Source organism: Cheilinus undulatus, linkage group 7, assembly GCF_018320785.1.
Source record: "Cheilinus undulatus linkage group 7, ASM1832078v1, whole genome shotgun sequence".
In the NCBI taxonomy this organism is placed as follows: Eukaryota; Metazoa; Chordata; class Actinopteri; order Labriformes; family Labridae; genus Cheilinus; species Cheilinus undulatus.
This window is the reverse complement of record NC_054871.1, coordinates 53,472,644-53,486,322: the sequence shown is the minus strand read 5'-3', so window position 1 is coordinate 53,486,322 and position 13,679 is coordinate 53,472,644. Positions and strand designations below refer to the sequence as shown.

Genomic DNA, 13,679 nt, shown 5'->3' with positions numbered 1-13,679 from the left:
TTTTGTTAGTCTCAGTCTAGTTTTAGTCATCACAGATTTATTTTTGTTAGTCTCAGTCTAGTTTTAGTCATCACAGATCTATTTTTGTTAGTCTCAGTCTAGTTTTAGTCATCACAGATCTGTTTTTGTTAGTCTCAGTCTAGTTTTAGTCATCACAGATCTATTTTTGTTAGATTTAGTCATCACAGATCTATTTTTGTTAGATTTAGTCATCACAGATCTATTGTTGTTAGTCTCAGTCTAGTTTTAGTCATCACAGATCTATTTTTGTTAGTCTCAGTCTAGTTTTAGTCATCACAGATCTATTTTTGTTAGTCTCAGTCTAGTTTTAGTCATCACAGATCTGTTTTTGTTAGTCTCAGTCTAGTTTTAGTCATCACAGATCTATTTTTGTTAGATTTAGTCATCACAGATCTATTTTTGGTAGTCTCAGTCTTGTTTTAGTCATCACAGATCTATTTTTGTTAGTCTCAGTCTAGTTTTAGTCATCACAGATCTATTTTTGGTAGTCTCAGTCTAGTTTTAGTCATCACAGATTTATTTTTGTTAGTCTCAGTCTATTTTTAGTCATCACAGATCTATTTTTGTTAGTCTCAGTCTATTTTTAGTCATCACAGATCTATTTTTGTTAGTCTCAGTCTAGTTTTAGTTGTCACAGATCTATTTTTGGTAGTCTCAGTCTAGTTTTAGTCATCACAGATCTATTTTTGTTAGATTTAGTCATCACAGATCTATTTTTGTTAGTCTCAGTCTAGTTTTAGTCATCACAGATCAATTTTTGGTAGTCTCAGTCTATTTTTAGTCATCACAGATCTATTTTTGTTAGTCTCAGTCTAGTTTTAGTCATCACAGATCTATTTTTGTTAGTCTCAGTCTAGTTTTAGTTGTCACAGATCTATTTTTGTTAGTCTCAGTCTAGTTTTAGTCATCACAGATCTATTTTTGTTAGATTTAGTCATCACAGATCTATTTTTGTTAGTCTCAGTCTAGTTTTAGTCATCACAGATCTATTTTTGGTAGTCTCAGTCTAGTTTTAGTCATCACAGATCTATTTTTGGTAGTCTCAGTCTAGTTTTAGTCATCACAGATCTATTTTTTATAGTCTATTTTTAGTCATCACAGATCTATTTTTGTTAGTCTCAGTCTAGTTTTAGTCGTCACAGATCTATTTTTCATAGTCTCAGTCTAGTTTTAGTCATCACAGATCTATTTTTGGTAGTCTCAGTCTAGTTTTAGTCGTCACAGATCTATTTTTGTTAGTCTCAGTCTAGTTTTAGTCGTCACAGATCTATTTTTGTTAGTCTCAGTCTAGTTTTAGTCATCACAGATCTATTTTTGATAGTCTTAGTCTAGTTTTAGTCATCACAGATCTATTTTTGGTAGTCTCAGTCTAGTTTTAGTCATCACAGATCAATTTTTGTTAGTCTCAGTCTAGTTTTAGTCATCACAGATCTATTTTTGTTAGTCTCAGTCTAGTTTTAGTCATCACAGATCTATTTTTGTTAGTCTCAGTCTAGTTTTAGTCATCACAGATCTATTTTTGTTAGTCTCAGTCTAGTTTTAGTCATCACAGATTTATTTTTGTTAGTCTCAGTCTATTTTTAGTCATCACAGATCTATTTTTGTTAGTCTCAGTCTAGTTTTAGTTGTCACAGATCTATTTTTGGTAGTCTCAGTCTAGTTTTAGTCATCACAGATCTATTTTTGTTAGTCTCAGTCTAGTTTTAGTCATCACAGATCTATTTTTGTTAGATTTAGTCATCACAGATCTATTTTTGGTAGTCTCAGTCTTGTTTTAGTCATCACAGATCTATTTTTGTTAGTCTCAGTCTAGTTTTAGTCATCACAGATCTATTTTTGGTAGTCTCAGTCTAGTTTTAGTCATCACAGATTTATTTTTGTTAGTCTCAGTCTATTTTTAGTCATCACAGATCTATTTTTGTTAGTCTCAGTCTATTTTTAGTCATCACAGATCTATTTTTGTTAGTCTCAGTCTAGTTTTAGTTGTCACAGATCTATTTTTGGTAGTCTCAGTCTAGTTTTAGTCATCACAGATCTATTTTTGTTAGATTTAGTCATCACAGATCTATTTTTGTTAGTCTCAGTCTAGTTTTAGTCATCACAGATCAATTTTTGGTAGTCTCAGTCTAGTTTTAGTCATCACAGATCTATTTTTGTTAGTCTCAGTCTAGTTTTAGTCATCACAGATCTATTTTTGTTAGTCTCAGTCTAGTTTTAGTTGTCACAGATCTATTTTTGTTAGTCTCAGTCTAGTTTTAGTCATCACAGATCTATTTTTGTTAGATTTAGTCATCACAGATCTATTTTTGTTAGTCTCAGTCTAGTTTTAGTCATCACAGATCTATTTTTGGTAGTCTCAGTCTAGTTTTAGTCATCACAGATCTATTTTTGGTAGTCTCAGTCTAGTTTTAGTCATCACAGATCTATTTTTGTTAGTCTCAGTCTATTTTTAGTCATCACAGATCTATTTTTGTTAGTCTCAGTCTAGTTTTAGTCGTCACAGATCTATTTTTCATAGTCTCAGTCTAGTTTTAGTCATCACAGATCTATTTTTGGTAGTCTCAGTCTAGTTTTAGTCGTCACAGATCTATTTTTGTTAGTCTCAGTCTAGTTTTAGTCGTCACAGATCTATTTTTGTTAGTCTCAGTCTAGTTTTAGTCATCACAGATCTATTTTTGTTAGTCTTAGTCTAGTTTTAGTCATCACAGATCTATTTTTGGTAGTCTCAGTCTAGTTTTAGTCATCACAGATCAATTTTTGTTAGTCTCAGTCTAGTTTTAGTCATCACAGATCTATTTTTGTTAGTCTCAGTCTAGTTTTAGTCATCACAGATCTATTTTTGTTAGTCTCAGTCTAGTTTTAGTCATCACAGATCTATTTTTGTTAGTCTCAGTCTAGTTTTAGTCATCACAGATTTATTTTTGTTAGTCTCAGTCTATTTTTAGTCATCACAGATCTATTTTTGTTAGTCTCAGTCTAGTTTTAGTTGTCACAGATCTATTTTTGGTAGTCTCAGTCTAGTTTTAGTCATCACAGATCTATTTTTGTTAGTCTCAGTCTAGTTTTAGTCGTCACAGATCTATTTTTGGTAGTCTCAGTCTAGTTTTAGTCGTCACAGATCTATTTTTCATAGTCTCAGTCTTGTTTTAGTCGTCACAGATCTATTTTTCATAGTCTCAGTCTAGTTTTAGTCATCACAGATCTATTTTTGTTAGTCTCAGTCTAGTTTTAGTTGTCACAGATCTATTTTTGGTAGTCTCAGTCTAGTTTTAGTCATCACAGATCTATTTTTGTTAGATTTAGTCATCACAGATCTATTTTTGTTAGTCTCAGTCTAGTTTTAGTCATCACAGATCTATTTTTGGTAGTCTCAGTCTAGTTTTAGTCATCACAGATCTATTTTTGTTAGTCTCAGTCTAGTTTTAGTCATCACAGATCTATTTTTGTTAGTCTCAGTCTAGTTTTAGTTGTCACAGATCTATTTTTGTTAGATTTAGTCATCACAGATCTATTTTTGTTAGTCTCAGTCTAGTTTTAGTCATCACAGATCTATTTTTGGTAGTCTCAGTCTAGTTTTAGTCATCACAGATCTATTTTTGGTAGTCTCAGTCTAGTTTTAGTCATCACAGATCTATTTTTGTTAGTCTCAGTCTATTTTTAGTCATCACAGATCTATTTTTGTTAGTCTCAGTCTAGTTTTAGTCGTCACAGATCTATTTTTCATAGTCTCAGTCTAGTTTTAGTCATCACAGATCTATTTTTGGTAGTCTCAGTCTAGTTTTAGTCGTCACAGATCTATTTTTGTTAGTCTCAGTCTAGTTTTAGTCGTCACAGATCTATTTTTGTTAGTCTCAGTCTAGTTTTAGTCATCACAGATCTATTTTTGATAGTCTTAGTCTAGTTTTAGTCATCACAGATCTATTTTTGGTAGTCTCAGTCTAGTTTTAGTCATCACAGATCAATTTTTGTTAGTCTCAGTCTAGTTTTAGTCATCACAGATCTATTTTTGTTAGTCTCAGTCTAGTTTTAGTCATCACAGATCTATTTTTGTTAGTCTCAGTCTAGTTTTAGTCATCACAGATCTATTTTTGTTAGTCTCAGTCTAGTTTTAGTCATCACAGATTTATTTTTGTTAGTCTCAGTCTATTTTTAGTCATCACAGATCTATTTTTCATAGTCTCAGTCTAGTTTTAGTCATCACAGATCTATTTTTGTTAGTCTCAGTCTATTTTTAGTCATCACAGATTTATTTTTGTTAGTCTCAGTCTATTTTTAGTCATCACAGATCTATTTTTGTTAGTCTCAGTCTAGTTTTAGTTGTCACAGATCTATTTTTGGTAGTCTCAGTCTAGTTTTAGTCATCACAGATCTATTTTTGGTAGTCTCAGTCTAGTTTTAGTCGTCACAGATCTATTTTTGGTAGTCTCAGTCTAGTTTTAGTCGTCACAGATCTATTTTTCATAGTCTCAGTCTTGTTTTAGTCGTCACAGATCTATTTTTCATAGTCTCAGTCTTGTTTTAGTCATCACAGATCTATTTTTGTTAGTCTCAGTCTAGTTTTAGTCGTCACAGATCTATTTTTGTTAGTCTCAGTCTAGTTTTAGTCGTCACAGATCTATTTTTCATAGTCTCAGTCTTGTTTTAGTCGTCACAGATCTATTTTTCATAGTCTCAGTCTAGTTTTAGTCATCACAGATCTATTTTTGTTAGTCTCAGTCTAGTTTTAGTCATCACAGATCTATTTTTCATAGTCTCAGTCTAGTTTTAGTCATCACAGATCTTTTTTTGTTAGTCTCAGTCTAGTTTTAGTCGTCACAGATCTATTTTTGGTAGTCTCAGTCTAGTTTTAGTCGTCACAGATCTATTTTTCATAGTCTCAGTCTAGTTTTAGTCATCACAGATCTATTTTTGTTAGTCTCAGTCTAGTTTTAGTCATCACAGATCTATTTTTCATAGTCTCAGTCTTGTTTTAGTCATCACAGATCTATTTTTGTTAGTCTCAGTCTAGTTTTAGTCATCACAGATCTATTTTTGATAGTCTTAGTCTAGTTTTAGTCATCACAGATCTATTTTTGTTAGTCTCAGTCTAGTTTTAGTCATCACAGATCTATTTTTGATAGTCTTAGTCTAGTTTTAGTCATCACAGATCTATTTTTGTTAGTCTCAGTCTAGTTTTAGTCATCACAGATCTATTTTTGATAGTCTCAGTCTAGTTTTAGTCATCACAGATCTATTTTTGTTAGTTTAAGTCATCACAGATCTATTTTTGGTAGTCTTAGTCTAGTTTTAGTCATCACAGATCTATTTTTCATAGTCTCAGTCTAGTTTTAGTCGTCATAGATCTATTGTTGTTAGTCTCAGTCTAGTTTTAGTCATCACAGATCTATTTTTGATAGTCTCAGTCTAGTTTTAGTCGTCACCGATCTATTTTTTGTTAGTCTCAGTCTAGTTTTAGTTGTCACAGATCTATTTTTGTTAGTCTTAGTCTAGTTGTAGTCATCACAGATCTATTTTTGTTAGTCTCAGTCTAGTTGTAGTCGTCACAGATCTATTTTTCATAGTCTCAGTCTAGTTTTAGTCATCACAGATCTATTTTTGTTAGTCTCAGTCTAGTTTTAGTCATCACAGATCTATTTTTCATAGTCTCAGTCTTGTTTTAGTCATCACAGATCTTTTTTTGTTAGTCTCAGTCTAGTTTTAGTCGTCACAGATCTATTTTTGGTAGTCTCAGTCTAGTTTTAGTCGTCACAGATCTATTTTTCATAGTCTCAGTCTAGTTTTAGTCATCACAGATCTATTTTTGTTAGTCTCAGTCTAGTTTTAGTCGTCACAGATCTATTTTTCATAGTCTCAGTCTAGTTTTAGTCATCACAGATCTATTTTTGTTAGTCTCAGTCTAGTTCTAGTCATCACAGATCTATTTTTGTTAGTCTCAGTCTAGTTTTAGTCATCACAGATCTATTTTTGGTAGTCTCAGTCTTGTTTTAGTCATCACAGATCTATTTTTGTTAGTCTCAGTCTAGTTTTAGTCATCACAGATCTATTTTTCATAGTCTCAGTCTAGTTTTAGTCATCACAGATCTATTTTTGATAGTCTTAGTCTAGTTTTAGTCATCACAGATCTATTTTTGTTAGTCTCAGTCTAGTTTTAGTCATCACAGATCTATTTTTCATAGTCTCAGTCTAGTTTTAGTCATCACAGATCTATTTTTGATAGTCTTAGTCTAGTTTTAGTCATCACAGATCTATTTTTGTTAGTCTCAGTCTAGTTTTAGTCATCACAGATCTATTTTTGTTAGTCTCAGTCTAGTTTTAGTCATCACAGATCTATTTTTGATAGTCTAAGTCTAGTTTTAGTCATCACAGATCTATTTTTGATAGTCTCAGTCTAGTTTTAGTCGTCACAGATCTATTTTTCATAGTCTCAGTCTAGTTTTAGTCATCACAGATCTATTTTTGTTAGTCTCAGTCTAGTTTTAGTCATCACAGATCTATTTTTCATAGTCTCAGTCTTGTTTTAGTCATCACAGATCTATTTTTGTTAGTCTCAGTCTAGTTTTAGTCATCACAGATCTATTTTTCATAGTCTCAGTCTAGTTTTAGTCATCACAGATCTATTTTTGATAGTCTTAGTCTAGTTTTAGTCATCACAGATCTATTTTTGTTAGTCTCAGTCTAGTTTTAGTCATCACAGATCTATTTTTGTTAGTCTCAGTCTAGTTTTAGTCATCACAGATCTATTTTTGATAGTCTAAGTCTAGTTTTAGTCATCACAGATCTATTTTTGGTAGTCTTAGTCTAGTTTTAGTCATCACAGATCTATTTTTGGTAGTCTCATTCTAGTTTTAGTCCTCACAGATCTGTTTTTGTTAGTTTAAGTCATCACAGATCTATTTTTGGTAGTCTTAGTCTAGTTTTAGTCATCACAGATCTATTTTTCATAGTCTCAGTCTAGTTTTAGTCGTCATAGATCTATTGTTGTTAGTCTCAGTCTAGTTTTAGTCATCACAGATCTATTTTTGATAGTCTCAGTCTAGTTTTAGTCGTCACCGATCTATTTTTTGTTAGTCTCAGTCTAGTTTTAGTCGTCACAGATCTATTTTTGTTAGTCTTAGTCTAGTTGTAGTCATCACAGATCTATTTTTGTTAGTCTCAGTCTAGTTGTAGTCATCACAGATCTATTTTTGTTAGTCTCAGTCTAGTTTTAGTCATCACAGATCTATTTTTGTTAGTCTTAGTCTAGTTTTAGTCATCACAGATCAATTTTTGTTAGTCTCAGTCTAGTTTGAGTCGTCACAGATCTATTTTTGGTAGTCTCAGTCTAGTTTTAGTCATCACAGATCTCTTTTTGGTAGTCTTAGTCTAGTTTTAGTCATCACAGATCTATTTTTGGTAGTCTAAAGGCAGACTCCATGATTCTTTTGGTCGTTCACGATGGCACCATGTCAGACTATGCGACCAAAATCTTGTCCCGTCTTGGCCGACAGCCTGGCCACACTACAAGAGTGGTCCGAACGCTCCGGTATGCTGACATCACCACTGTCTCCAGGACTGACTGCGAGTTCACAGGCTGTCGAGGGGTGGGCCAAAGAGTGTCAATCACTCTGCCACAGAAGCGCTCTGTGTGATTGTAGTGGTCTTATGCTATAAAAAGGAGAAACAACTGTGGATTGGATTATGGATAATAAGTATGGATGTATCAAGAGGAGGACAATATGGACTGGCTCTCCTTCAGATCGAACTTAAGGTCTCCATGTGATAACGTAAATAAAATGAAATAAAATGTACACATTAGTTTTAGGGAATAAAAGGGGATAAAAGTGGTAAATCTAGTAAATGATGATGCAAAGATAAGGAGCAAATGTTCTCCTGTTGTTAGACGTCAGGAATTCACGTTGTTAATGTCAGGTCAGGGTGTCAAACCAGATGATGACGTACCAAAAATTCTGACATGCTAGTCTTGTTGGATTGTGAGGAATTGTAAGCAGTCTTGGACACGTCGTTAATTATGTCACACTACAAGATCGTTTGTCGTTCCCAACTCTCAAAATCGGGCCCGAGTTTTGACGACTAGCTGCGACGTCGGAGTCGGGCTTAAATCTTGCTGAATTCCTGTAGTCTGAGCCAGCCTTCAGTCTAGTTTTAGACTAGACTAGTGTAGACTAGTTCATGGAAAAAAAGGCTGTCAATGAACATTTTCAGTCATAGTTGTAGACGACGAAATAAACACTGAAATGCATGTAAACGCACTGAGTGATGACAGACACGCTGCTGTGTTACAGCCAGGCAGGAGACTACAGAGGTTTCTAACAGAGGAAACACAGACGGACGGACAATAAAAACAAACAGAGAATAAAACAACAGTCCTGCTGCTCAGATCACACACACGACTCTTAAAAAATCAGTTTATGTAACAGAAAAACACAATTATTTCATAACAGAGCTCATGAATCACAGCCAGCACCCACATGTTCCCACCCACACTGGCATGGTAAAAATAGGAAATCATCAGCGTATTAATGAACCGTCTAACGAGCCGAATCTGGGAATGTTTGGTGAGAGAAGAACGAAGGCAGAAGATTTGAGAAAAACACACACATGTATTATTTATCACAGTACAAACAGCAAAATGAGAAAATGAGATGTAGTTCAGAAAACAGCAGTAAAGTGCTGACAGCAGGAATCTGAAACTGGTTTCAAACCAAACGTCAAATTCAGACGTGGCTTTAAGAGCTGAAGCAGACGCCGCAGATTAAACCAATGAAGCAGAGACTCTGACAGCTGAGGATCATCTCACACCTACTGAGCATGCTCAGAACATCCCATGGTTGTCATGCTGCTCTCCAGTTTCTGATGCTCATGGCGATAAAGATCATGACTTTCACAGCAGAGTGCAGCGATTGTGAAAACCAGGACAGCTATTCTGACTGAGGATCGTATTGTTTTCATCCATCACTTCCTCTAGCACAGTGGTTCTCCTGACCTCTGACCCGGCTGGCTGCAGGACAACTCGTACACCATAGTAAAGCTCGGTTACAAACAGTGTCAGTATTGTAATTACATGCAGCTACCACCGTCCCAGCCTGTAGAAGCCTTACATATAAATCTACATCTATCGTGTACTGCCCACGGTGGCTTCACTGCTCAGAATGTGGATCTGGAATACAAAACAATGCAGAATGGACTAGAACAGACTTTTATAAACAAAGCATGGAACGCAGGTTTGACTGAGGTCACTCCTCTACTAAAGACAGGAGGGCGGTGAGTCTGACATCTCTGCAGACTTAGGGCGCAAATGTGCAGACGCCATTCAGTGGAGAAAGATGGTGCTCAAAGGGCGGCACAGAAACGGCACGTTGAGGACCTACAGGAGGACAGTTTAAACATTTTTACCTTTGGAGCTTCCAGAAACAGACTGCCAGGCGGAAGAATCTCTGCTTCCCAAGATGACGTGGTTATTTCTCTAATCACAGGCTACTTTCAATCAACTGACGATTCGTTAGCCAATAGAACGCTTCGGTTCAGTTCATGCTGATCTGATGAAAATTGATCCTGGGACTCTGTTAATCTTTTGCTTTATGAAACTGAGAAACAGGGGAGAAAATGACTTCAACTTTTCAGAATCAGAGGACGAGAACTGTACAACACTTCAGTGATGCTCTGTGTTACACAGCGAGCGAGGCTGAAGCCAACGCCTGGCAGATCCGGCGGCGATATCAAGCAGCACAAACAGAGTGAACTGATTCCTACTGCATCGACAGATCCGTGTTGTGTTTTCACCAGAGCTCCACAGACCGATGCTCTCAGATCTTTGGTATAAAGATCAGTTATCTGATTCAGATTTACTACTCTACCACTCAGAAACCTGGGTGAGGAAGGATCCAGATTCAACCGTAGGTGTGCTAGCTAGCATTAAACCATCAGATGAATACTGGCTACAGATGAAGGCTCAAACCTCATTACTTTATAGAAGGCTGATGTCTGTCAACAAGGCCACTATCAGCTGATACTGATGCTAAAAAGATGCTTCTGTTTATTAATTAATTTGATCTTTTATATCAGTCATAAAAACTTCCTTTCTTGAATTTCCTTCAGAATCAATGACACATCCATCTGTCTCCATGTTTGGTCAATAAATACCAGAAAAAAATGTGCAAATATAAATTATTAAGTTCAAGATGAGCTCCTTAAATGTCTCTTTTGGTCAAATAATACAGAATCTTTTCAAATCTGCACAGAAACGGCGCGCTGGTAGTCGAGTGGTTAAGGCGCACGCCATGTACGCAGGCGACCCGGGTTCGAATCCGGCCCATGGCACCATTTCCTGCATGTCTCTCCCTGCTCTCTTCCGTGTTTCTGACTATATCCACTGTCCTATCAAATAAAGGCAAAAAAGCCAAAAATAAATCTGTAAAAAAAAAAAATCTGCACAAAAACATCTCTATTTCTGATACTCCTGCATAAAAACGTGGGTCTGTAGCAACTAACTAACTATCACACACCCTCAGTAACATGCGTAGTCATGGCGACGGCTGACTAACTCACCATGAGAGACCCTGAATAAAGCTGTACGTTTGAGTCGGAGTATTTATTTAGATCTGAGGATGAATGAGGGAAACCATCAGAGAGGAAAAGTACCTTCACATATTTAGCGTACAGCTGCTCGTCCAGGGGGAAACTCTGGACGATTCGCTCGTCTCTGGCGTGGAAGGTCCCCAGCTTCACCCACTTGTTGGTCGGATATCTGCAGAGAGAGACATGAGAGTCTGCAGTGAGGCTGGGTGTTAATGCCTTCATGTGACTGGACGTCTGTCCTTGCATGCCAGAGCAGGAATCTCTGATCCCTAACAGCTATAAATCATCTCAGTGACATCCAAAACAAAGACGACGACAGCGCTAAAGTTAGAGCTGATAAGACCGGAGGAAGTACGGGCCTGATTCTGACAGGCTCAGGAGGAAATGTTCAGATCTGTGGTTCTCCAGAGTCTGTTTTCAGGACCACCGCTAAAAAATACTGAAAAATCACATCCTAAAATCCTGAGAAGTTAATAGAGAACAAATGCTCCAGAGTGGAGCTTAGATAGACCAAAACAAAGGCTCATCTTACAGAAGCCCAGGAGGGACATACATGTATTTTACTCTGTGGTAACACAGATATTTAGCTTATTTTCAAAGGATGTAGAAGAAATAAAACATTATTCCCAGAAAGACAGTTCTGTTTACCGAGATAAAAAGATAAATGAGTTGCTAAAACGGCCTAGTAATGACAGCAAACAGAGTGCACTGTATGGTTTTTGTGCCCTCAGGGCTTCCATACATTATGAACTTTTTTCCTCAGCACATTTCTGGCCCACTGAAAACAGTTCTGAGACCCATGTCTGGGTCCTAACCCTCCTCTTGAGAACCACTGATCTTAAACAGAAAATCAGACCTTTTCTAGAACGTACAGATGCACAGAAATTTCAGAGTGTGAACAACAAACACGTCTTTAAAGGGAGTGGGCGGACTGTGTTAAGGCCTTAAAACCTGATTTTAGAGGAGTATTTTGTTTGATTTCTGCCTTTGAGGCCATCATTCCCCATCCTTCCTCACTGATGAATCCTTATTTATCAGAGCAAACTGAACATCATGAACCACACGCTGAGCTGCAGGTCTAGAGCTTCCTGTTCAGCTCAAACTTCATTACTCTACAGGGTTGTTAAAGGCAGTGAACGCACCGGTCACTGATGGATACGAGGAAATCTTTAGGCGTGGATGAGAAGAGTTCAAAGTTGGCGATGTCCAGTTGTTTGACCTGAATCGGCTCACAGAGCTCAATGACAAACCTGCAAAGACAAACAGGAATACTTTAGAAAGGGCGTGGATGTGTGTGTTTAAACTCCTTTAGTGCGCACAGACTGACCAGATTTTGTTGCTGCAGGGGTTCAGCATGTACAGGTCCATGTTCTCCATCAGGATGGCTGAAGTGCTCTGAAGGAGAGAAGAGGGACCCAGTAAAGACTGTTGTTTTACACATGGACATCACTTCTTCAGGCTGTTATTCACAAAGCAGATGGGTCCAAAGTTGACAGAAAACTCAGAAAAGACTTTTTTTGGTCATATAAAACCCTAAACACACGAGCGTTTAGTCTCTAGATCCTCTGAAGGGGGTTCTAGACTCAGGTGTGGTCCATGTGCTGATCCGTGCTGACAGAACGACCTCTATCGGGTCAGGGTTTGAGAGTAAAAACCTGTGAACAAGTCTGACCTTGGCCTCACTGTTGGCTGACAGTATCTTGGCTCCACACTCCACGGAGGCGTAGTTATTCTTGAAGTTTTTCTGGACCTTCTTGACCGGGTGGGGGACGCCGGCGGTCGAGGTGTGGAGGGACTGACCTGCATGGGGGGGGGACCCAGAGCAACACGTTCAGAGAGAGATTACATAACATGAGCACACAAACACGCTTGGCTGACCACGGCACACGATGGCGTGCACACAGAGGAAGAACGACAGAAAGAGAAGATGAGGAAGGAAGAGAGAAGAAACACAATGACACGAGACGCTGACATGAGAACACGTGGAGCAGCGCTGGTGTCACATGATCAGATTCATGTCATCTCTGTGTGTCTGAGGTTGTCCAGCTTTAAAACAACGCCGCCACTCTCTGTTTGTGCACACACCTCTAAATGTTAAACGCTTCATGCTCTTACTTTTCTCCTTCTCCACCTCCATGACTTGTTTCTTCCACTCATCGAAGGTCGGGATGTCTTCTTTACTCGGCACCGAGGGATCCGTCTCCCTGCCGACGCTGGCGTCCCTGACCTGAGCAGATGGAGATGTCAGACATGTTAGAGTGCATCGGTATCAGTGATGAAAATAAAAATACACTCCATTTCTCATGCTTCTACAAAAACCCAATAAAACAAACCTCCAATCCCACGTTTTCAGACCCGCTGTCAAAGTTTCACACATCCTGTGAAATGCCTGATAACGGCTGCTGCCAACCATTCTGTGATTTATCATAAAGATGAACGTGCATCTCTCACCCTCCTTTCCTTCTCGTCTCTCTCTCTTTTAGAAATACTCTTTAACGCACATATGTTACACTGCTATGCTGTTAAATACTGAGAAATACCTGAAAAGTACGAACATCCACCCACAGCTGTTTAAGATCTCTGACATGCAGAAACAAACGTCATGGGTGCGCTGACGCTGGACAATCGGCGCCATGACCAGTGTGAGCGCTCTGTGAGCTTATCTGGCTCTGGCATGGTAAATAGTAGGGGTGGGAATCACTAGTGGCCCCACGATACAACATTATCATGATACTTAGGGTTCGATTAGGGGTGTAAATCACCAGTTTCCTCACGATACGATACGATATCGATTCTCAGAACAACGATTCTATACTTGCCGATATCACAAAGCCTGCCACGATTCGATTTCGATTCAATTCAATTTAGAGGCCTGCGATCGATATCAGACGATACTGTGAACCCATTTACCACAATGTGTTCACATAAAGGAAACAAACACAATACTGATAGGTTATGAGAATTTTATTGCCAATTGTTTTAGGCATTTACATGAAAAATTTTCTTTAACAAAGTGAACAAATGCTTGTGTTTCACTTTAAAGTGCTGCAGATTTCAGTTTTAAATGCACAGTATTTATCCAG

General features: G+C 37.6%; 1 protein-coding gene across 3 annotated transcripts in view; it reads right to left on the bottom strand.

Moving 5' to 3' along the window:
• The window catches only part of suco (SUN domain containing ossification factor), a 126,482-nt gene that overhangs the window by 46,043 nt on the left and 66,760 nt on the right, over nucleotides 1-13,679 (bottom strand). For all 3 annotated transcript variants that reach the window (XM_041790843.1, XM_041790844.1, XM_041790845.1), the window contains 5 exons: nucleotides 12,712-12,823; nucleotides 12,269-12,396; nucleotides 11,924-11,991; nucleotides 11,739-11,846; nucleotides 10,660-10,765 (listed from right to left, as the gene is read on the bottom strand). In XM_041790843.1, the coding sequence (XP_041646777.1) occupies nucleotides 10,660-10,765; nucleotides 11,739-11,846; nucleotides 11,924-11,991; nucleotides 12,269-12,396; nucleotides 12,712-12,823 (522 nt within the window). The remainder of the gene's footprint in view (nucleotides 1-10,659; nucleotides 10,766-11,738; nucleotides 11,847-11,923; nucleotides 11,992-12,268; nucleotides 12,397-12,711; nucleotides 12,824-13,679) is intronic.